General features: G+C 38.1%; 1 protein-coding gene across 6 annotated transcripts in view; it reads right to left on the bottom strand.

Moving 5' to 3' along the window:
• Positions 1-26003, bottom strand: part of CEP63 (centrosomal protein 63) — an 87163-nt gene that overhangs the window by 52096 nt on the left and 9064 nt on the right. For 5 of the 6 annotated variants that reach the window (XM_032630829.1, XM_032630828.1, XM_032630826.1 and 2 more), the window contains exons 3-5: positions 25486-25663; positions 5992-6087; positions 5022-5144 (exon numbers count right to left, since the gene is read on the bottom strand). In XM_032630829.1, coding sequence (XP_032486720.1) covers positions 5022-5144; positions 5992-6087; positions 25486-25663 — 397 coding nt within the window. Of the gene's footprint in view, positions 1-5021; positions 5145-5991; positions 6088-25485; positions 25665-26003 lie in introns of those variants that run through there. The other variant, XM_032630832.1, reaches the window with a different exon arrangement.

Here is a 26003-nt window from a genome sequence, read left to right as displayed (position 1 = left end):
GCCCAAATTCTTGATATCCAATTTGGGATATTCTTGATATGAATTTTCAGGTAAATCCCTGGGTAGCCCAATTCTTATCACTGTCTAAAACTCAGGAACCAAATAGATTCAGTTAACACAGTATCCTTTGATATCCAAATTTTTATTATCTCAACAGAACTGCAAAGACATGAATAACAAGAAATATCTGTATTAAATTTTAACAGATATCTGTAACCCAAAGCCAAACAGTTCAAAATCAATGATGGATCAATAGTAACTTCAAGTTGCATGATCAAGAAAATGAGCCCAGTATTTATGAAAATGAGGCAAACCAAAGAGAAAGGAAACTCAGTCTTTCCATCACTGTCCTCCAGGAGCCTCAACTCCAGAAGTCTCATGCTAGCTTAGGGTAATTACTGTTCACCAGCTGATACTCACTTATTCATTATTTCTACCATATACATGCCAGGTACTGTTCTAGGTGCTGGGGATACACTATATAACAACACAAAAATTCTAGCCCCACTCAATTGGAGGGAGATAGGCAACACATTCATTGTACAGTACATTAGATAGTAATACAGTCACCCCTCAGTATCTGTGGGGGACTAGTCCCAGGCCTCTGCAGATTCTAAAATCCACAGATGCTCACGTCCCTTATATAAAATGGTGTATTATTTGCATATAACCAATGCACATCCTCCCATATACTTGAAATCATTTCTAGATTACTTATAATACCTAATACAATGTAAATGCTATGTAAATAGTTGTAAATACAATGTAAATGCTATGAAAATAGTTGCTTGTGCATGACAGATTCAAGGTTTGCTTTCTGGAACTTTCTGGTATTTTTTTTCCCCAGAATATTTTAGATCCATGGTTGGTTGAATCCATGGATGCGGAACCCCCAGATACAGAAAGCCAACTGTACCTGTTTTGGGGAAAATAGAGCATGAAGTGCTCAGAGTTGGGGGCTGCAATTTTAAAAAGGAGTGGCCACATTGAGTAACATTTAAGTAAACACCAAGGGAGACAGGGATGAAGTTATACTGTTCTGGGAAGAGGGAACAGCAAGTACAAGGCCTTGAAGTGGAAGCATCCTGGTATGTTCAAGGATGAGCAAGGAGGTTGGTGTGGCTGGAATGAGTGAGTAAAAGGAAAAAAAGGAAGGGAAAGGTCAGAGTTAACAGGCGGTGAGACTACGTAGGTCATTATGATAACTTTGTCTTTTAAGAGAAGCTACTGGAAGGTTTATGTACAGGAGAGGACATGATTTGACTTACATTAAAACAGAATCATTCTGGCTATTGTGCTGGGAAAAGAGAAATCAAGGGTGACTCCAAGGTTTTTAGGCTTGAGCAATCTGAGGAATGGAGTTGCCATTAACTGAAACAGAAATGGTGCTGGAAGATAGGAGAGAAAAAAATCAGGACCTTTATTTTGGACATGTCAAGTTTGAGACAGCTTTAGACATTGGAGATGTGAAACAGGAGGTTGGAAATTATTCTGTAGCAAAAAGGAGAGGTCAGGACTAGATATACAAATGTGGGAATTATCAACATATACACAATGCTTAAAACTATGAGACTGAATGATATCACCAAGGGAGTGGGCCTAGACAGAAAAAAGAAGAGTACAATGACACAACCGTAAGGTGTTCCAATGCTAAAAGGTTGGGGAACAAAAGAGACTGAGAAAGAGTGGCAAACAAGTTAGGAGAAAACCCAGGAAAGTGCAATCGTTCTCCAAGCCAAATCCAGAAAGAGGTGTAAGGAGGACGGAGACCAGCTGGGTCCAGTGCTGCAGACAGGATGGGGAAGATGAGGGCTGGCCACAGGCTTGAGTAATGCGGAAGTCACTGGTGACCTCCGTGCAAATAGCTTCTGCAGAGAGAGGGGGCAAAAGCCTTACTGAGTGGGTGTAAGGAAAATGGAAGGAAAGGAACTGGAGACAAGTATAGGTACTTAAAGTAGTTTAGTTATAAAATGAAGAAGAAAAATGGGGCAGTATCCAGAGGATGAAGAGAGAGGTCAAGAAAGGATATTTAAGAGGGGGGAAGTTTGCATGTTGGTGGAAAATATCCAGTAGGGAGGAAAAACCTGATGATGCAGAAGAGAGGAGCATTTCTAGAGTGATGTGGGTAGGGAATAGGGAAAGCATGGACAGTCCCTCCAGCAGGAAGGCAGAGTATATGGGTGCAGTTGCAAATAGGCAGGTAGACACAAGGTTGGAAGTTTGTGAAAATTATCTTCTACTTTCTCAATGAAATAGAAAGAAAGATCATCATCCAAAAGTGAGGATGTGGGGAAAAGTGTTGAAAATTCAAAGAAAGAGAAAGTATGAAACAGTCATTATGGAAAGTAGGAGAGCGAGGGGAAATATATGATTCTGGGCAGCATGTGGACCCATTTGAGGTGAGTGACCATGAATTTAAAATGAGGCCAGTCAGCACGATTATATTTTTCTCCAGCCATGGTCTGCCACACATGACAGGTAGAAAGTGGGGAGAAAGCTGGATTTAACGAGAGTTACAGTTTTGCCAAGCAAAGGCGATGAAGTAAGAGAGAGCACAGAATTGAAGGGGAATATAAGGAGTGTAACCATGGGATGGAAGCTGGGTAAGGACTTGTAACTGAGGACACAAGGTAGAGAGAGAGCAGTGACAAGTGGCAGGATCCAAGCACTTTAAGGGATGGGGGGTCAGGTGAGTATTGAGCATCAGGAGCCAGAGGGAGAGAGCTGAAAAGACAGGGATGGTAGTTGGAGAATGCGATGCTTAAAAATGTGATTCTAGGAGGGTTGCAAGTATTGGTAATGATAACACCTAAGGAAGGACAATGGGAAAAGGGAGAAGAGACAGATAGGAGATCAAAATATCTGTGGAGGAAAGAACACCAAGGAACTCAAAGACCACAGTATTATCAGCATCACTGTGGATACTGAAATCCTCAAGAATTATGATAAGAGCAAGGTTGGAGAGAATGACAGTGAACTGGGAGCTGAAGTCTTTGAACAGGGGAGTAACCAGGGATCAGAAGATGACTAACTCTGGCTGTATGTACACTGGTTGGTGGTATATACTGATGACATGAAAATCAAAGATGGATTTTCTTGTTGGCGGGAATGTAAATTGATACAGCCACTATGGAGAACAGTATGGAGGTTCCTTAAAAAACTAAAAATAGAACTACCATACGACACAGCAATCCCACTACTGGGCACATACCCTGAGAAAACCATAATTCAAAAAGAGTCACGTACCACAATGTTCATTGCAGCTCTATTTACAATAGCCAGGACATGGAAGCAACCTAAGTGTCCATCACTGGATGAATGGATAAAGAAGATGTGGCACATATATACAATGGAATATTAGCCATAAAAAGAAACGAAATTGAATTATCTGTAATGAGGTGGATGGACCTAGAGTCTGTCATACAGAGTGAAGTAAGTCAGAAAGAGAAAAACAAATACCGTATGCTAACACATATATATGGAATCTAAAAAAAAAAAAAATGGTCAGAAGAACCTAGGGGCCAGACAGGAATAAAGGTACAGACCTACTAGAGAATGAACTTGAGGATACAGGGAGGGGGAAGGGTAAGCTGGGACAAAGTGAGAGAGTGGCATGCACATATATACATTACCAAACGTAAAATAGCTAGTGGGAAGCAGCCGCACAGCACAGGGAGATCAGCTTGGTGCTTTGTGACCACCTAGAGGGGTGGGATACGGAGGGTGGGAGGGAGGGAGACACAAGAGGCAAGAGATATGGGGACATATGTATATGTATAACTGATTCACTTTGTTACAAAGCAGAAACTAACACACCATTGTAAAGCAATTATACTCTAATAAGGATGTTAAAAAAAAGTAAGATGGAGTTTCTGAGGTACAAAGAAAAGACAATCATCAGGAAGTGGTAATGGGGAACAAGAACATGAGGGGTTTTTCAAAAAAGACCCAGATTTCACTGAAGAGGGCTGGAGGGAAAGCAGTATCTGATTCTAAGCTCTTCAAATGTATAAAAATATTGAGATATAAAAAATATTAAATGCAGAAATTAAAATTCTAGGTAGTAATAATATACTGGCATTTGTGGGTGACAGGTCACTGAGTAGAAAAATTGTAAGTAATCACACAAAGATGTTGAACAATGTTTTTTAATTAGCATTGGCTAGGGAAGCTAGATAAAATGCAGAGCCCTAGCTTGCATGCCATACAACTGGATCAAAATCTCTGAGAGCCTCAAGAGGGCCCTGGGTGACCCTTAGGTACCGCTGAGAACCAAGAGCACAGACAGAGGGGATCCAAGGGGAGAAAGTGAGCCTCGTGCTGCTCTTTCATCTACTCTTAGTGGTGTTAACCCACCACTCCCTTAACTCCTCTAGGGAATCAATATATACAATAATAATGAAAAATTAATAATAATAATAATAATAATGGAGTTATTCAGTCTCAATAAAAACAAAGTCAGCAAAGGGGGAGGTAAGTGACTTACCATATCTAAATGGGAACTGACAATAAACAATCTGATATGCAGAGTACTCCGTACAAAAAAGCTTCAACGCTTAGTACCTTCAACACTTACTAAGCCCCTACTCTGTTAGGTGATAAATAAGACAAGGACACTGCCCATGGAGGACAGCTAGTAACTGGTAGTCAATGTTCCTCAATATTGGCATTTTGGGTTCAATACTCCTTCCTGTGTGGAAAAGTCCCAGCCATGTTTAGTGTCCCTGGTCCCTGTGCCCTACACACCAGTTTCACTCCCAGCCATTCTGACAACCAAAACAATGTCTCCATACATTTCCAATGCCCTCAAAGGAGGGTACTGCCCTGTTGAGAGTTACTGATAGCTAGTAACCATCCTGGTGACAGGATGCACAGTGGATCACCCTCCCACCTTTGCAACAGCTCAGTAGTAGTCCTGGAGATGAGAGAAAATTGGTTTCAGGAAATAGCACTATTAGAAACAGCATTTTCCTACATGAAGGCTGACAATCACTATGAGCAAATCAGTACTATGAACATACCTCTATTTTTCCAGTTAATCTCTCAATTTCAGACCGATCTTCCCTGTGATTTCTGGCATTTCCTCTGAAGTCTCTTACATGCTTTCTCTGTAGCTTTTCATAGCTTCTCTTCAGTCTGCCTAACTGTAGACACAGTTATTTCTAGACTTAAAATTTAAGAATGTGTAAACAGTGCTGATACAACAAACTGGCATTATGAAAGCACGCATAGAGCTAACTAGTATCCCTGAAAATAGACAGCATGTCAGATAAAATAACAACTCAAAACTACATATAAAAAATAAACACCAGAAAAGAAATATATTGAGTCAAAGAAAAATAAAGGGAAAATATTTTATAAACAGAAGTTTAATTTTTCTTACAATGTACAATCGCCTTGCACTTAGGGGCCCCTAAACCCACCCCCACAATAAAAGCAGCAAATAAAAACCCTGTCTCTCTTCTCTAGGCCTGTGGTTCTTGAACCATTCTCCTGCAGAACACTGAGTAAGTAAGCAAGAGAGGAGTACTGTGGAATTAAATGAAAATAAAAGCAGTTTTTTCCCAATCTGAAGAATAAAAGTGAGTTAACTGATAGAATTTTCTTACTTTCCTTATCTATCCCAAAATGCTTCTGAAACCTTTGGATCCTCCATTATTTAAAATCTAGTAACTGATTCAACTTAAAAATTAAAACATTTAATATAAGCTTTTGGTATCAGTATTTCATGGTATTATACAAAAATAGCTCTATTTCTTTCAGGTACTCAACCAACAAACACATTTTAGAATCGCTGTTGTAGGTAGTATCAAACATATAAACAGGCAAGATTCTTTACCTGGGTTTAAGAACAGAGAAATAGATTTCCACCCCTGCACCTCCCTTAGTATACATACATCCACTCTATGAAGTAGAAACTGGCTCGTTAACAAAATTCTCATGTGTTGAAGAGACAGAATTATACAACACATAACAGAATTAAAATCTTACTTCTTCATGTAGTTTCTTTAACTCCAGCTTATACTCTATGGCCATCTCTTGCTTGACTTTTTCATGTTCTTCAACCTGCTGACGCAACATTCCAACCTAAAAGCAGAGAGGTGGTAGCATTTTTCATTTACTATTAGCATTGAAACAATAACCCTGAAACACAAAAATAGGAAATAACCTTTGCACTTATCTGTGAATACACATTCTCAACAGTACAATTTCTCAGGAAGTCAAATATCTAATTATTTAATAATCCATAACAATGCCAAAAAATGGAAAATGAGCAATTGTTCTAGAATTGCTAGGTTTAGAGGGAAACTTCCTCTGTCTCATTTATTCTCCCCAACCCTTTTTATCAAAAAAAAACCTCACAAAAAATTAAGAGAGATAAAGTTACAAGAACCTTGGAATCTAAAAATATGGAACAAAATCTATAAGACTTCAAGAATAAATTCTATAAATCAAAGTACAGAATAGTAACATCAGACAGAAAGATAGCAGGAGACTTGTACCTGCTTTACCATTTACCCCACTTCAAAGAAAACCAGTTTCACCAGCCAGAGTGAGCATCCTAACCCATTTTCCAGTGGTTTAATGCCAGCCACTGCTAGCTCATGCCCAGCCCTCACTTCCATCAATATCCATCAGCATTTCTCTACATCTCTCAATAACCAGTTAGCATTTCATCTACTAATAGCTAGAAGGGAAAGGAAGAACTGGGAACAGTAAGTAGTAATCTCAATCACAATACAGAATGGTAATTTGAAAATAAAAAAACTGTAGATCTTAAAAGTTCTCATCACAAGAAAAAAAAATTTTGTGACTATGTATGGTGACAGATGTTACTAGACTTACTGTGGTGATCATTTCACAATATATACAAATATCGAATCATTACATTGTATAACTAAACTAATATAATGTTATATCTCAATTACACCTGAATAAAAAAATGCAAAAATAAAATTCTTATAAGAACAAGGAGTTAATGCAATTGCAATTAAAAATTCTAGTAGAATTCTTTTTTGGAACAAAAAAGTGATTCTGAAGTTCAAACCAGAGGAATGATTAAATATAGCCAATAAAATAGAAAAAACTACTTAATTTTTTTTTTATTTAAATGAGTATTTACTGAATTCCTGGATAGGGAGAAACTGAGCTTAAAACTAATGAGTCATTTGAGAATGATAGATTTGACTCTGCAAAATATGAAACTTCTATATTTGAAAAAATTCCATTAAAATTAAAAATCAATAAACTGAGAAAAACATTTACAAAAGTATGTCAAAGGGTTTTTTAGTATTTAGGTATCTTTTCGTAACTTGTTTCCACTATGTTCAAAGAACATACTCCATTATTTCAAGACTCTGAGTTGTGTCAAGATTTTGGAAAGAGTTGCTTGTGCTAGAAAAAAACGTACACCACAGTTCTCTTGTGCAATGTTCTGTATATATAAATTAGGTCAAGTTTGTTGATCACGGTGCTCAAATCTACATCCTTACTGATATCTGTCTCTTGTTCCATCAGTTACTAAGAAAATTGGGTTAAAATCCCCAACTACAATTGTGGCTTCATCTATTCCTCCTTGTAGTTCTGCCACTCTTTGCATACAGATAAGAGAAACAGAGAGAAATTTAAAATTAATTAGAAACTTACAAATTCAGATTTTTTTTTGTCTTAGTTTGAGTTCTCCCAAAAGTGTAGATTTTAGGGCAGTTAGGTAATGGAGGTGATCCCAGCAAACACAGTAAGGAAATGAAGAGAGAGATCCAGAGAAGGAAAGAAAGCCAATAAAGTGTGTTACTGAGCTGATTTCTGCAGTAAGTGCTGGAGCCGCTCCCACAGGGAACTCACCAAGGAAACAAACAGAATGTGTTTCAGAATTGTCCCTCTAAGGGATGGGAAGTTGGAGAGTTTATCCACCGATTCCAGTCCCTCCACTGCTTGAGGCTTGCCCCAGGAGTGTTAACTGCCCCCACAATCCCAGGTTTCACCTGAGCAGCTTTTAAGTTTCCAGAAAGAGAAGCACAGTGTAGTGAGATGCTGGCAGTACACAGTGAGCTGTATGTAATATCCAGGTGAAATGAGGGGGCAAGGAGGATGTGATACAGGCCAATAAGAATATCTGCTACAGTTACATATACGGAGGTTTCATATTTTATCATTATGAAGTGTTTCTCTTCACCTTTGGTAACGTTCACTGCTTCTGCTTCAAGTACAGTTTAGCTACACCATCTCTCTATTCAAAGTGTTTGTATGGTATATATTTTTTACATTTTACTTTCAACTTTGCTGTATCTTTATAAACATCAAATAATTGAGTTCAATTATCTTTACCCAGTTGGACAATTTTTATCTTTTAATTAAGTCATTTAGTATATTTACATTTACGGGACCTCTTTCGATTTATGTCTATTGTCTTACTAAGTGCTATTTGTACTTAATAAGCTCTACGTTCCTATGTTCCTTTTTCTCTCCTTTCTTGCCTTCTTTGGGGCTGATAACTTCTTACTTCATTTTTCTCCTTCTGTTGGCTTAGAAGACATATACTCTATTAACATATTACTATATACTTTTAATGGTTCTCTCAAGATTAAAACTTAACTAATTAACACTAAACTTAACTAACGTTAATTAGATTAACATTAGCTAACATTAACATTAGTTTTACCAATTCCCAGACAACCCAAGGACTACAGAAATACTTTAATTCCATTTACCCCCCCACCAACTTGACTGAAATGCCATCATAATTCCACATATATGTTCAAATGAAGGCTCTTGTTGTTATATACAGTAAATATTCATTTAGATTTACCCACATATTTACTGTCGCCTTTCGTTTCTTCCTTTATCTCTTGAGCTTCCATCTGGGGTCACTTTCCTTCTGCCTGAAGAACATTCTTGTAGTATTTCCTTGGTGCAGGTCTCCTAGTGACAAATTCTCTCAATCTTTGTTGATCTGAAAATGTCTTGATTTCACCTTTATTCTGGGTATAGAATTTATTTCTGGTTTGGCAGGGAAGAAAGTCATTTCTTTGTGGACATCATTCTATTGTCTTCTGGCTTTCACTGTTTTAGCTGACAAGTCAGCTGTTAGAAGCTGTTCGTAGATCACCTTTTTTTCTTGGTAGATATCTGGTTTTGTTTTATTTTGTTTTCTTTGATAACTTTTCAGATGTCCTCTTTGTCTTTAGTTTTCAACCTAGGTAAATATTTCTTTCTGTTTATCTTGCTTGAGGTTTTCAGATTTCTTAAGTACATGGCCTTCCTCACTTTTGGCAAAATCTCGGTCAATTTATCTTCAAATATTGCTTTAGCCCATTCTCACTTTGTTTTCTCCTTCAGGGACCCCCAAAACACTCATATTTGACCTTCTCACTGTATCCTCTTTTCTCTTAACCTCTCTTCTATATTTTCTATCATTCTGTCTGTGCTTTATTCCAAACATTTTCTTCTGTCATATTTTCCAGTTCACCAATTATCTCTTAATCTTAAAGGTCTTAATTTTGTTTATTCTATTTTTCAACATTATGATTTCCACTCATCTTTTAATAGTTTCCAATTTTTTTCAAAAGATAAGAAATGCTCAATCTTATCTTTTATCTCCTTGAACACAGTAAACATAGCCTTTGCAATTTCCTTTCCTTTTCTTTCTTTTACTTTCTTTCTTCCTGTGAAAACATCCTTCCTGGAGCTTGCCATTCTCAAATATTGGTAAGTTACTCTAGACTACCTGTATTGCTGTCATCTTGGGAACTCCCTTCACCATTATTCTGGAGGCTTTCTGTGCTTTTCTGCTTTTTGCTTTTTTAAAAAATTCTGTCATCTTCTTCGTAAGTTTACTTCTCATTTTGGTAGAACATTCTTTTGAGATTTTACATGTCTGAAAATACCTTTATTCTCTTTTCACATCTGGTTGAAAGTTTGATTGGCTGTAGAATTTAGTAGTAAATTTCACTTAGGATGTTTTTAGTTAAATGTGAATCTTTCAGACTTTAACATTTGGTAATGGCAGACTAGGTATTCTGGGCCAGTCCATACACTGAGGACAACTATATAAGTAAGATTTCTTAAAAACTGTGCCTGAAGTCAAGCGCTAACATGATAGGGAAGAATTACCAGGTCAGCATCTGGGCTAGGCTAGAGGTGGAGGGAGGTGAGCCCAGAGTTTGGGGCAAGTATTAACTGAAACTAGAGAAGGCAGCTGAAAGGATAAGAGGCCGAATGGGAGTTTTGATAACTTCAAGGGACTAAGAGAATAAAAGATTTTGTGCCCAAGACAGCTCTGAACCCATCCTTGCTTTGAGTTGGGACCCTGAAAGGCTGTACCCTAGGAGTAAGAATAGGCCAGATGTAGAACAGGCCTTCTTGAAATTGCCAATCAACTGCAGACATCTGAATCTCTGAAATCAGTTTAAGATGATCTTAAGAGAGTGCTAACATCTGTCCCCAGGCATCTCCAAAGTGCTAGGGATTCCAGGAACTTGGAAAAAACAACCTAAACTTTCTCCAAAGGAAAAAAAAAAAACACTATTCTGTGTCTTAAACTATTTCTTCAAATAATTTTACAAATACAGTGCTTGATAACCCACTCAGAAAGTAACCCTACACATACAAGGAGATAAGACAACAAAAGTGAAAAAAAGTAGAAGCAATAAAAGAAAGAGATCCATGGCAAATCTAGATATTGGCATTATCAAATCTTCCTATCATTGAGAAGGTACTTTTCAAAAAAGCAAATAAAAATGAGACAGTTACTAATTCCCCAGAAAACAAAAACATTGCACAAGAAATAAGCTTGATTATTATTATGCTATCTGACTCAGTTGTAAATAATAATTACCATCTTAATGATATAAACACTAAACACTGACATAACGAAAAATTAAGATATACAATTCTGGCGGGATGAGGGGATGGAAATTGTATATGAGAGCAAAGCCCTTAATTTTCATAGCAGCAAGTTATTAGATAAATAGTTAAAACTGAAAATTAAGAAGATTGCCATAAAATGTTATATAGAAATATGAAGAGAATAACAAAAAAAGAGTAAAAGACACTGAAATGACTGCCTCAGAGAAGCAAGAACCCTAGGTTCAGAGGACTAGGGCAGATGATCACTGTTTTTTCTTACGAGCTTTGTAGAACCATTTTTCTTTTCATTTAGTATGTAAGGCAAGCATAAATATAAAATGTGAAAAAAAGGTTGTTTAATTTCATTTATTTACCAGAGTCTGGTTCTTAGTGGGCATACAACAATATCTAAATTTCTTAAAGAAAAAGAGGAGGAAGAAAGAGCTTAATTACTGAGAGCAAGAGATGGCATTAGAGAAATGGAAGAGAGGTTTGAAAACTGTCAGTATGGATGATATCGTTTTAACTACAATTTAGAGTTTTCAAAGTGGTTTCTTAAAACAGTAACTCAATCTTCACAACAACACGGGAACATAGGGATTATATCCTAATTTTACACATGATGAAATGGACTCAGAGAGGTTAAATTATTTGTCCAAGGCCACTCAGCTGAGAAAAGGCACAGCCAGGACTCCAGATTCCTTACTTGTTTCATTAGCTCTACCTGCTCTGTAGGGCATTAGAAGGTAACAGCAGCAGAAACGTCCATTAAAACCAATCCAATCCCAACAATGTAATCAGAAAACAGATCATTCACTTATGAAACAAGTTGTTTATACTAGTACTCCTCCAAGTATGATCTGCAGATGGGTTGGAGCTGGTCACAATAGCAATCCAGTGTGAGATAAGAACCTTGAAGCAGAATGTAATCAACTATGTTACAAAACACACTGTTTAGTGCAACTGACATTTTTATACAGCAAAACTTTCTGTGAAGTGAAGGATGCAATGTACCACTTTACATCCTGGTGCAATCCTTTCATCTCACCATGGAACTGTCATTTCAGTAGCACTGGTTTATACCATAGGACTAACTGCTTCTAGGCCTGAAACTTTCAAACAAATAGAACTGACAAAAACTTAAAGCTCTATATTCTAGTTCTTCTATCATGTGCTTTTCAAAGTAGATTATAAACATATTATTACCAATAACACAGTAAAATTACAATTTCACAGACAAACTCCATGGAACAGATTCCTATAATTAGTATTTGGTAAAAACACTTTACCTCTAGAAATTTAATCAACTTCCAGCAACCCAATCAATGAAGCAGCAAATCATTGACAGCTACATTTCTAAACATCTTTTATGTCCCCAGGCCAAACCTGTAATCTTCAAATCTTTACCAAGGAACCTATCTACTCAATCTCTTTAATTCCTCTTTATGGTATTAAGTACAGGCATACTTCAGAGATACTGCAGGTTCCTTCAAGATCACAATGAAGCAAATACTGTGATAAAATGAGTCACATGAATTTTTTTGGTTTCGCAGTGCATATAAATGTTATGTTTACACTGTACTGTAGTCAACTAAGTGTGCAAGAGTATTAAAAAAAATGTAGGGCTTCCCTGGTGGCGCAGTGGTTGAGAGTCCGCCTGCCGATGCAGGGGACGTGGGTTCGTGCCCCGGTCCGGGAAGATCCCACATGCCGCGAAGCGGCTAGGCCCATGAGCCATGGCCGCTGAGCCTGCGCGTCCGGAGCCTGTGCTCCGCAACGGGAGAGGCCACAGCAGTGAGAGGCCCGCGTACCTCAAAAAAAAGAGGCCCGCGTACCGCAAAAAAAAAAAAAAATGTATATATCTTAATTTAAAAACACTTTATTGCTAAAGAAAAAAATGCTAACCATCATCAGAGCCTTCAGTGAGTCATAATCTATATGTTGGTAGAGGATTTGAAATATTGCAAGAATCACCAAAATGTGACTCAGAGACATGAAGTGAGCAAATGCTATTAGAAAAAAGGTACCAACAGACTTGTTCAACACAAGGTTGCCACAAAACTTCAATTTGTAAAAAAATACAATATCGGCAAAGCATTACAGAGTGAAGAGCAATAAAATGAGTAGTTTTATTACTGCATGTAGTGCAGTAATGCCCTTGACATCAAAACTAAGCTGCAGCAGTAAGTTTCAACAGCCTCGGCATGAATATTCTCATGATCACACACACAGGAATTTCTTTAATGGGTTTCTAACGAAGTAAACAACTTAGATATCCACATATATAGCTGACGGTTTGAACTGTGCAGATCCACTTATACATGGATTTTTTTCGATAAATATGTACTACTGTACTACACCACCCAAAGTTGGTTGAATCTGCAGATTCAGAACAGATACAGATACAAGGGCCAACTGTAAAGTTATATGTAGATTTTCAACTACATCGGGGATCAGTGTCCCTAATTCACAGGTTGTTCAAGGGTCAACTGTACAGTGTTTTTTAACTAGGAAAGCACTATCACCTTAACTTTCTAAACAGAACTACTTTTGTTTTGCCCCAGGAGAAATAAAGAAGTAGTAACTAAAGTAATTTACCAAGGAGCACTGACCCTACCTAAATTACGATTTTTAAAAAATCAAATATGATTATCATTCCATGTACTTTTTTACCCACCTTCTATATCTTTTCATGAGGTCTAATTTTATTTTTTTTAATTTTTAAAATTTTATTTATTTATTTTTGGCTGCATTGGGTCTTCACTGCTGCACGTGGGCTTTCTCTAGTTGCAGCGAGCGGGGGCTAATCTTCGTGTGGTGTGTAGGCTTCTCATTGCGGTGGCTTCTCTTGTTGCGGAGCACGGGCTCTAGGCACGCGGGCTTCAGCAGTTGTGGCACATGGGCTTAGTTGCTCCGCGGCATGTGGGATCTTCCCGGACCAGGGCTCAAATCCATGTCCCCTGCATTGGCAGGCATATTCTTAACCACTGCGCCACCAGGGAAGTCCCAAGAGGTGTAATTTTAAAATACATTCTCAAAAGTCTACCCAAATTTTAAAATAAATTCCAGTTTAGCAAGTGGCATTCTCAGAACACTGAATCTAAATCTAACACGGCCAATGTTACTATGTATGGTTGACCCTTGAACAACATGGTTGAACTGCATGAGTCCACTTATATATGGATTTTTTTTCAATAAATACTATAGTACTACATGAATTCATGGATGTGGAATCTCAGATAAGGAAGATTGACTGTAAAGTTATATGTGGATTTTCGAGTGCATTAGGGGTTGATGCCCCCAACCTCCACGTTGTTCAAGGGTCAACTGTACTGCTTTGACCCAATGTGTGCATGGCCAATTGAGAGATTCTCTTGACAAGGAAAAAAACACTTTATGAAGCCTAACTCTTTCCTTGTGACATGAAACATTTCTAAAATATTCTTGATAAGTGAGTATCATCAACAGAATCTACCACTCACAGAAGCACCCCTGAAGAAGCTGAATGACAGCACTGGTGATCCTACTGGTAGGAAAGCCCATCCAAGTGGGGCTTGGGACCAGTGTTTCCCTACAACTCTTCCAATCCTTCTGAGATCAACACTGATGCCAGAAATTTAGGGGCAATTCTTGCACTTATATATGCTTTCTGCTTCCCTTTCAATATTAAATGTTCTTTTCACTGTACCAGCTAAATTAAGAGAAATCATCAGGGCTTCCCTGGTGGCGCAGTGGTTGGGAGTCTGGCTGCCGATGCATCCGAGAAGATCCCACATCCCTTGGAGCGGCTGGGCCCATGAGCCATGGCCGCTGAGCCTGCGCATCCGGAGCCTGTGCTCCACAACGGGAGAGGCCACAACAGTGAGAGGCCCGCATACCACAAAAAAAAAAAAAGAGAAATCAATTAGCAAATGTTATTAAACTTTTCCCCCAAATCAGCAATAACATTGGGTGATGAGATCACAAATAATATTTATTTTCCTCTTTTCTTTCTTTTTCCCTGTTAACAAGTGCAAATATAAATTTTTTTTTTTTTTTTTGCTGGGACGCAGGCCTCTTACCTCTCCCGTTGCGGAGCACAGGCTCCGGGCGCGCAGGCCCAGCGGCCACGGCCCACGGGCCCAGCCGCTCTGCGGCATGTGGTATCCTCCCGGACCAGGGCACAAACCCGTGTCCCCTGCATCAGCAGGCGGACTCTCAACCACTGTGCCACCAGGGAAGCCCACAAATATAAATTTTTTAAGAAGATTTTTCTGAATTTTATTTTAAACCTAACCAAAAGAAGCCAATTATTGAATTTGGGGCTTAACTTTTTACACTAGTCATACAATGAGGCCAAAAACAATGTTCGCTAAACTCGGTGATTATTAACATAGGCATGTAATAGAATGAAGGTTACAAGGATCATGTGACACCCTTCACATTTTCTTAAAGAAGTTATTGTATGGCACATTAAAAGGATCATACACCATGATCAAGTGGGGTTTATTCCAGGAATGCAAGGATTCTTCAATATACGCAAATCTATCAATGTGATAAACTATATTAACAAATTGAAGGAGAAAAACCATATGATCATCTCAATAGATGCAGAGAAAGCTTTCGACAAAATTCAACACCCATTTATGATAAAAACCCTCCAGAAAGTAGGCATAGAGGGAACTTTCCTAAACATAATAAAAGCCATATATGACGAGCCCACAGCAAACATCATCCTCAATGGTGAAAAACTGAAAGCATTTCCACTAAGATCAGGAACAAGACAAGGTTGCCCACTCTCACCACTCTTATTCAACATAGTTTTGGAAGTTTTAGCCACAGCAATCAGAGAAGAAAAGGAAATAAAAGGAATCCAAATCGGAAAAGAAGAAGTAAAGCTGTCACTGTTTGCAGATGACATGATACTATACATAGAGAATCCTAAAGATGCTACCAGAAAACTACTAGAGCTAATCAATGAATTTGGTAAAGTAGCAGGATACAAAATTAATGCACAGAAATCTCTGGCATTCCTATATACTAATGATGAAAAATCTGAAAGTGAAATCAAGAAAACACTCCCATTTACCATTGCAACAAAAAGAATAAAATATCTAGGAATAAACCTACCTAAGGATACGAAAGACCTGTATGCAGAAAATTATAAGACACTGATGAAAGAAATTAAAGATGATACAAATAGATGGAGAGATATACCATGTTCTTGGATGGGAAGAATCAACATTGTGAAAATGACTCTACTACCCAAAGCAATCTACAGATTCAATGCAATCCCTATCAAACTACCACTGGCATTTTTCACAGAACTAGAACAAAAAATTTCGCAATTTGTATGGAAACACAAAAGACCCCGAATAGCCAAAGCAATCTTTAGAACGAAAAAAGGAGCTGGAGGAATCAGGCTCCCTGACTTCAGACTATATTACAAAGCAACAGTAATCAAGACAGTATGGTACTGGCACAAAAACAGAAAGATAGATCAGTGGAACAGGATAGAAAGCCCAGAGATAAACCCACGCACATATGGACACCTTATCTTTGATAAAGGAGGCAGGAATGTACAGTGGAGAAAGGGCAGCCTCTTCAATAAATGGTGCTGGGAAAACTGGACAGGTACATGTAAAAGTATGAGATTAGATCACTCCCTAACACCATACACAAAAATAAGCTCAAAATAAGCTCTTAGAAGAAAACATAGGAAGAACACTCTATGACATAAATCACAGCAAGATCCTTTCTGACCCACCTCCTAGAGTAATGGAAATAAAAACAAAAATAAACAAATGGGACCTAATGAAACTTCAAAGCTTTTGCACAGCAAAGGAAACCATAATCAAGACCAAAAGACAACCCTCAGAATGGGAGAAAACATTTGCAAATGAAGCAACTGACAAAGGATTAATCTCCAAAATTTACAAGCAGCTCATGCAGCTCAATAACAAAAAAACAAACAACCCCATCCAAAAATGGGCAGAAGACCTAAATAGACATTTCTCCAAAGAAGATATACAGAATGCCAACAAACACATGAAAGAATGCTCAACATCATTAATCATTAGAGAAATGCAAATCAAAACTACAATGAGATATCATCTCACACCAGTCAGAATGGCCATCATCAAAAAATCAAGAAACAATAAATGCTGGAGAGGGTGTGGAGAAAAGGGGACACTCTTGCACTGCTGGTGGGAATGTGAATTGGTTCAGCCACTGTGGAGAACAGTATGGAGGTTCCTTAAAAAACTACAAATAGAATTACCATATGACCCAGCAATCCCACTACTTGGCATATACCCTGAGAAAACCAAAATTCAAAGAGAGCCATGTACCAAAATGTTCATTGCAGCTCTATTTACAATAGCCAGGACATGGAAACAACCTAAGCGCCCATCATCGGATGAATGGATAAAGAAGATGTGGCACATATACACAATGGAATATTACTCAGCCTTAAAAAGAAATGAAATTGAGCTATTTGTAATGAGATGGATAGACCTAGAATCTGTCATACAGAGTGAAGTAAGTCAGAAAGAAAAAGACAAATACCGTATGCTAACACATATATATGGAATTTAAGGGAAAAAAATGTCATGAAGAACCTAGGGGTAAGATAGGAATAAAGACGCAGACCTACTGGAGAACGGACTTAAGGATATGGGGAGGGGGAAGGGTGAGTTTTGACAGGGCGAGAGAGAGTCATGGACATATACACACTAACAAATGTAGTAAGGTAGATAGCTGGGGGGAAGCAGCCGCAAGGCACAGGGATATTAGCTCGGTGCTTTGTGACAGCCTGGAAGGGTGGGATGGGGAGAGTGGGAGGGAGGGAGACGCAAGAGGGAAGACATATGGGAACATATGTATATGTATAGCTGATTCACTTTGTTGTAAAGCAGAAACTAACACACCATTGTAAAGCAATTATACCCCAATAAAGATGTTTAAAAAAAAAAAAAAAAAGAAGTTATTGTATGTATTACATGTGACCAAGGTAACATGATCCTTGAAATAAATATTAATACTCTTATGCATTTTCACCAACGATTCTTCTTCTGAAAGAAACCATCAGAATTTGACACACAAATGCTTTCTTTGCATTATGAAAAAGACAGTATCACCAGTTCAAGATGGCAGTGTAGGAAGATACTGAACTCACCTCCTCCGACAGACTCACTGGATCTACAGCTAAATATGGAACAATTTCTTCTCGAAAAAAGAACCTAAAGGCTGGCTGCGTGATGACTACACACTGGGTAAAAGAGAAGAAAACCATACAAAAGCCTGTAGGGGAGATGGGGACACAATCTCACCATAAACCTCACCCCTGATTTAGCAACTAACAACCAGAAGGGAACTCAAAACTCCCTGAGGAGCAAAGGATTCAAACCCCACATTGGGCACCCCAGCTTTTAAGACATGCACTTGACAGATAAGCCCCCAAAACATCTAATTTTTGAAAACCAATGGGTCTTGTGTCCCAAGACCCACAAAATGATAGTGATGAGAAACACCTCTTAGAGGGCTCATGTGCTTGGACTCACCCACCCCAGAGTCCAGCTCAGAGGCAGCCAATCATGCCTAGACTTAAAGTGAATAAGGCTCACCTGCTTATATTAAAACCTCCATCAGAGGGGCAGGAATCTAGTTCAACACACACATCTAGGAGCCTGCTGGAACGCTCTGGGAACAAAGACTGGCAGGCACTACCTTTGCTGTGCTCCAGAGCACCAGTATCTCTCAGCAGGGAGCTTTAACACACAACAGGTGTCCTGACTTTTACAGCTGCTACCCAGGATATGATTCTTGTTACCTGGCTCTGGAGGCCAGGGGAGCTTGTGTTCTGGGTCCCAAGGAACTGTAGTAATTGGTGTCACCCAGAAAGGAGCTCATGCCCCTGTCTGGTGCCTGGATTTTTGTGACTGATGCTAGGGAACACCTCTACATCAACTGGCTCTGGTAGTCAGTGGGGCTTATACTCATGGGTCCTACAGGGCTGTAGCCCAAGGAGAAAGAGTTCTTAAACAGTTACAACCCCAAGGGCACAGCAAAGGCAACAGACCCAGGAGCTCAATCTTTGTGCGAAGGGAGACTATTAACTGATCATCCTGACTGCTAACTGAGGGGCAAGCTTCTGATTAGGCATGCATCTTGGGGTTGACTGTAATCCTTTCCAGAGACCTTGGAGGCAGGTGCTACCTTTGCTCTCACACTCTGCTGCCTCTAGTGCACCAGTGTCTCCTGGAGGGTAGCTATACACATGGCTGGTGCCCAGGGGCCGCCCCTCAATTACCTAGCTCTAGGTGACTGGAGGGATTTGCATTCCTGGATCCCACAAGACTATGGCAATCAGAGGGATAGTTCTTGGCAGGCTACCAACCCCAAGGCACTGCACAGAAAGCAGAATGAGGCATACTCCCTAGGGTCTCTGTGAAAGAGTCCTCTTTACTTGTCTTGGACCTTCGGCCTGAGGAGCAGGCTTCAGGTTTGGCTCACATTCAGTGGCCTACGGAGTTGCTATCAAGAAACACAGGCTGTGGACGCCATCTAGGCACTCTCCCTCTGCCTTGCTCCAACCCATCAGTATCACCCAGAAAATAGTTCATCTGGACCCCACATAGTGGACACCTCCAGATCACCTGGCTCCGAGGACCAATGTGGCCTACCCTCACAGCCCCTCAGAACTATATATATTTGCATACTTTAAAAGCTGCTGCCTGAGGGTCCAGATTCCAGTCAGCCTGAATCTAGGTGCTGAGATCCTCCACTCTGGGACAGTGACAGGCCTTGGCACATCCTCAACTACTGGGAGCTACTAAAAATATAATAGGCTGCCTGGACAAGCACAGAGGTTTAAGAGAAAACCAGGAGCTGAGGCAGGGTTGAATAACAAGGTTCATCTCCTACACAAGGCCACTCAGTCAAGACCGGAAGAAGTGGTTGTTTCATCTACTGTACAGAAACCAACAGAGAGTCAAGCACACTGAAGAAACAGAGGAATATGTTCCAAATGAAAGAACAAGATAAACCTCAGAAAAAATCTTAACGAAATGGAGATCAGTAATTTACCTGATAAGGGTTCAAAGTAATGGTCATAAAGATGGGGAGAAGAATGGATGAACACAGTGAGAACTTCAACAAAGAGATGAAAAAATATAAGAAAGTACCAAATAGAAGTCACAGAGCCAAAGAATGTATTAACTGAACTGAAAAACATACACTAGAGGGGTTCAACAGCAGACTAGATGAAGCAGAAGAAAATATCAGTCAACTCAAGGACAAGGCAGTGGAACTTACCCAACCAGAGCAGCAGAAAGAAAAAAGAATGAAAAAAGGAATTTATGGAACAACATCAAACAGACTAACATTTACTTCATAGGGCTCCCAGAAGAAGAGAGAAAGGGGCAGAAAACTTATTTGAAAATATAATGGCTGAAAACTTCCCTAACTTGGGGAAGGAAACAGACGTTCAGATCCAGGAAGCCCTGAGAGTCCTAAAAAAGATGCTACCAAAGAGACCCACACCAAGACACATTATAATTAAAATGTCAAAAGTTAAAGACAAGGAGAGAATCTTAAAAGAAGCAGAAGAAAAACAACTAGTTCTATACAAGGGAACCCTCATAAAACTATCAGCAGATTTTTCAGCACAAACGTTGCAGGCCAGAAAGCACGATACATTCAAAGTGCTGAAAGAAGAAAACTTCCAACCAAGAATACTCTACCGAGCAAAGTTTTCATTCAGAATTGAAGAAGAGATAACAAGTTTTCCAGAGAAGCAAAAGTTAAAGGAATTCACCACCACTAAACTAAACTGGCCTGACAACAAATTTTAAAGGAACTTCTTTAAGCTGAAAGAAAGGATGCTAATTAGTAACAAGAACACATATGAAAGGATAAATCTCACCAGAAAAATAAATATATAGTGAAGGTAGTGGATTAATCACTAATAAAGCTAGTATAAAGGTTAAAAGACAGAACTATGATTACAATAATTAGCTAAAAGATACACAAGGTAAAAATACATAAAATGTGACATCAAAAACATAAAACATGAGAGTAAGTGTTGAGCTTTAGAATAGGATCAAACTTAAGATGCTATCAGCTTAAAACAGACTGTTATAGATATAAGTTGTTAAGTGTAAGACTCACGTCAACCACAAAGCAAAAACCTAGAATAAATACACAAAAGAGAAAAAGAAAGGAATATAAGCATACCACTAAAGAAAGTCATCAAACCACAAAGGAAGAGAGCAAGAGAAGAAAAAAGGAACAGAGAGAAACTGCAAAAACTGCTAGAAAACAATTAACAAAATGGCAATAAGTACATACCCATCAATAATAACTTTAAATGTAAATGGACTAAATTCTCCAACAAAAAGACATAGAGTGGCTGAAGGAATAAACAGCAAGACACACCTATATATGCTGCCTGTAATAGATACAATTTCGATATAAGGACACAGACTGAAAGTGAAGGGATGGTAAAAGAGATTCCATGCAAATGGAAACGGAAAAGAAAGATGGAGTAGCTACACTTATATCACACACACACAAAAAAGACTTTAATACAAATGCTTTAATAAGAGACAAAGAAGACATTACATAATGATAAAGGGGTTAATCCAATTAGAGGATATAACATTTGTAAATCTTTATGCAGCCAACATAGGAGCACCTAAACATGTAGCACAATTATTAACAGACCTAAAGGGAGACATAGACAGCAATACAATAACAGTAGGGAACTTTAATATCCCACTTACATCAATGGAAAGATCATCCAGACAGAAAATCAATAAGGAGACATCAGCCTTAAACAACATGTTAAACCAGATGGACTTAACACATATATATAGACTATTCTATCCAAAAGCAACAGAATACATATTCTTCTCAAGTGTATATGGAACATCTTCCAAGATAGATCATATGTTAGGCCACAGATCAAGTCTTAATAAATTTAAGAAGACTGCAATCATATCAAGCATCTTTTCCAACCACAATGGCATGAAATGAGAAATTACACGAAGAAAAATGGGAAATACACAAATATGTGGAGATTAAACAACATGCTACTGAATAACCAACGGGCAAAGAAGAAATCAAAAGAGAAATTAAAAAATACCTTGAGAAAAACAAAATGGAAAGGTAACATGCCAAAATTTACAGAATGCGGCAAAAACAGTTCTATGAGGGAAGTGCATAGTGATAAACACCTACCTCTAGAAACAAGAAAAGCCTCAGACAAACAACCTAACTACACCTTAAGGAACTAGAAAAAGAACAAAAAAAGCCCAAAGTTAGTAAATTAGGGCAGAAATAAATGAAATAGAGACTAAAAAGACAACAGAAAAGATCAATGAAACTAAGAGTTAGTTCTGTGAAAAGAGAAATAAAATTGACAAAACCTCAGCTAGACTCACCAAGAAAATATAAAGACTCAAGTAAGTCAGAAATGAAAGAGGAGATATTACAAGCGACACCACAGAAATACAAAGGATCATACAGACTACTATGAAAAATTACATGCCAACAAACTGGACAAACTAGAAGTGGATAAACTCTGACAAACGTATAAGCTACTAAGACTGAATCATGACGAAATAGAAAATCTGAACAGACCACTTACCAGCAAGCAGATCAATTCATTAAACAAAAACTCTCAACAAACAAAAGTCCAGGACCAAATGGCTTCACTGGTGAATTCCACCAAACATTCAAAGAAGAATTAATATCAAGCTTTTTCAAATTCTTCCAAAAAATATAAGAGGGGGAATCTTTTCAAAACACATTTTATGAGGCCAGTATTAGCCTGATACCAAAACCAGACAAGAGTGCCACCAAACAAAAAAAATTTCTTTTTACAGGCTAATATCCCTGATGAACATAGATGCAAAAATTCTCAACAAAATATTATCAAACTGAATTCAGCAACACATTGAAAGGATCATATACAATCATGAAGTGAAATTTATTCTGAGGATACAGGGATGGTCCAATATCTGTAAATCAGTCAGTGTGATACACTTCATTAACAAAATGAAGACAAAAATCATATGATCATCTCAACAGATGCATAAAAAGCATTTGACAAAATGTAAATCCATTTATAATAAAATCTCAAATCTCTCAAAAAAGCAGGTATAGAGGAAACATACCTCAACATAGTTAAGGTCATATATGACAAGCCTACAGCTAAATCATACTCAATGTTGAAAAGCTCAAAGCTTTTCCTCTAAGGTCAGGAACAGGACAAGGATGTCCACTCTTACCACTTTTATTCAACATAGTATTGGAAATACCAGCCAGAATAGTTAGGCAAGAAAAAGAAATAAAAGGCATCCAAATTGAAAAGGCAGAAGTAAAACTCACTGTTTGCAGATCACATGAAAATAGCTAGGAAACCCTAAAGACTCTATCACAAACTAACAGAACTAATAAATGAATTCAATAAAGTTACTGGATACGATATGAATACACAAAAATCTATTTTTTAAATAATAACTATCAAAAAGAGAAATTAAGAAAACAATCCCATATACAACTGCATCAAAAAGAATAAAATACCTAGGAATAAATTTAACCAAGGAGGTGAAAGATCTGTATACTGAAAACTACGAGACATTAATGAAAGAAACTGAAAAAGACACAAATAAGTGGAAAGATATTCTATGCTCATGGATTGAGAGAATCAATATTGTTAAAACTGCCATACTATCCAAAGCAATCTACAGATTCAGTGCAATCCCTATCAAAATTCCAATGGCATTTCTCATACAAATAAAACAAAAAATCCTAAAACTTGCATGGAACTGAATAGCCAAAGCAATCTTGAGAAAGAAGAACAAAGCTGGAGGCACCACACTCCCTAACTTCAAAGTATATTATAAGGCTATTATTACATACAAATGGTACTGTATTGGCATAAAAACAGAGACTTAGATCGATAGAACAGAACAGAGAATAGAGATCGCAGAAATAAACCCACACATATATGGTCAATTAATTTATGACAAATAAACCAAGAATATATGATGGGGAAAGGACAGTTTCTTCAATAAATGATGTTGGGAAAACTGGACAGCCACATGCAAGTGAATGAAGCTGGACTACTATCTTACACCATTCACAAAAATTAACTCAAAATGGATTAAAGACTTGAACATAAGACCTGAAACCATAAAACTCCTAGAAGAAAACATAGGCAGTAAGCTCCTTGATATATGTCTTAGTGATGATATTTTGAATCTGCACCAAAAGCAAAAGCAAAAAAAGTAAAAGCAGCAAAAGCAAAACTACATAAGTGGGACTACATCAAGCTAAAAAGCTTCTAAACAGCAAAGTAAATCATCAACAACATGAAAAGGCAACTTACTGAATGGGAGAAAATAACTGCACATCATGTAACTGACAAGGGGCTGATATCCAAAATATACAAAGAACTTTTACAATTCAATAGCAAAAAAACAAACTATCCACTGAAAAAATGGACAGAAGAGCCAAACAGACATTTTTCCAAAGAAGACATACAGATGACCAACAGGTACATGAAAAAGATGGTCAACATCACTAATCATCAGGGAAATGCATATCAAAACCACAGAGATATCAACTCACACCTTGCAGAATGGCTAGTATCAAAAAGACAACAAATAACAAGTGTTGGCAAGGGTGTGGACAAAAGGGAACCCTTGTACACTTGGTTGAGAATGTTAAGTTGGTGCAACCATTATGGAAAATAGTATGGAGATGCCTCAAAAAATTAAAAATAGAACTACCATATGATCCAGTAATTCCACTCTGGGTATTTATCTGAAGAAAACAAAAAAAAAATTAATTCAAAAAGATATATGCACCCGCCTGTTCACTGCAGCTTCATTTACAATAACAAAGATACTTAGAAACAACCTAAGTATCTACTGATGAATGAATGGATAAGGAAACTGTGGGGGGCTTCCCTGGTGGCGCAGTGGTTCAGAGTCTGCCTGCCAGTGCAGGGGACACAGGTTTGAGCCCTGGTCTGGGAAGATCCCACATGCCATGGAGCAACTGGGCCCGTGAGCCACTACTGAGCCTGCGCATCTGGAGCCTGTGCTCCACAACAAGAGAGGCCGCAACAGTGAGAGGCCCGCACACCGTGATGAAGAGTGGCTCCCGCTTGCCACAACTAGAGAAAGCCCTCGCACAGAAACAAAGACCCAACACAGCCAAAAATAAAATAAATAAATTTATTAAAAAAAAAAAAGAAACTGTGGTACACATACACATATATAAAGAATATTATTCAGCCATTAAAAAAAAGTTGCCATATGCCACAGCATGGATAGACCTTGAAGGCATTATGCTAACTGAAATAATTCAGACAAAGAAAGACAAATATTGTATGATCTCCCTTACATGTAGAATCTACAGAAACAAACAAAAAATAAGCTCATAGATATAGAGAACAGATTGGTGGCTGCAAGAGACAAGGCTTGGATCAGGGGATGGGAGAAATGGGTGAACTGTGTTTTGTTTTGTTTTAAATAAATTGAACTCAAAAATTTTAAAATGCTTTCTTCAACAAATATTTAAGAAACATTTATTATAAAAGGTAAGGTGAAAATATCAAAAAGAGTAGCAAATCATCTGCTTTACCTCTTTGTGTTTCATATCCACCTGACTCCTGAGAGCCTTAAGTTCCCGTTCACGGTTGTCCAAGCAAGTTTCTAGAACATGTGTCTGTCCTTCCCACTCAGATTTTTTATGAGCTACCATTATGTCAATCTGTTTCATGAGCTCCTGTAGTTCTGCTTCACAGGATGTCAAAAATCCCCTATAAATAAGGACAGACCCTTAAGAACATAGAACATATCTCCAAGTGGCTTTTCATCTTTCACATGTAAAAATATAGCAGATGTAAAGCTACCTGACGTGGAACAAATAATCAGAAGCAGAGAACAGGATCTCTGAGCTTTTCCTTTTAATGCTCACATAAGATGATCACTTATTCCACGGAAGTTTGTCTTCCTCCAGTAGCCGACCTAAAGCCTAAGTCAACTAGTCAAACGCAAGGTTTATGTTTGAAGTCTGGTTTGTGAGTGAGACTTCCACAACCAACAACTAGCTCTCCTGTAACATTTTAGGGAAGCTTTCAGGAAGAATCCAGGCAAGCA

The sequence above is a fragment of the Phocoena sinus genome, chromosome 4 (assembly GCF_008692025.1).
Source record: "Phocoena sinus isolate mPhoSin1 chromosome 4, mPhoSin1.pri, whole genome shotgun sequence".
Classification (NCBI taxonomy): Eukaryota; Metazoa; Chordata; class Mammalia; order Artiodactyla; family Phocoenidae; genus Phocoena; species Phocoena sinus.
This window is presented reverse-complemented; position numbering and strand designations above follow the sequence as displayed.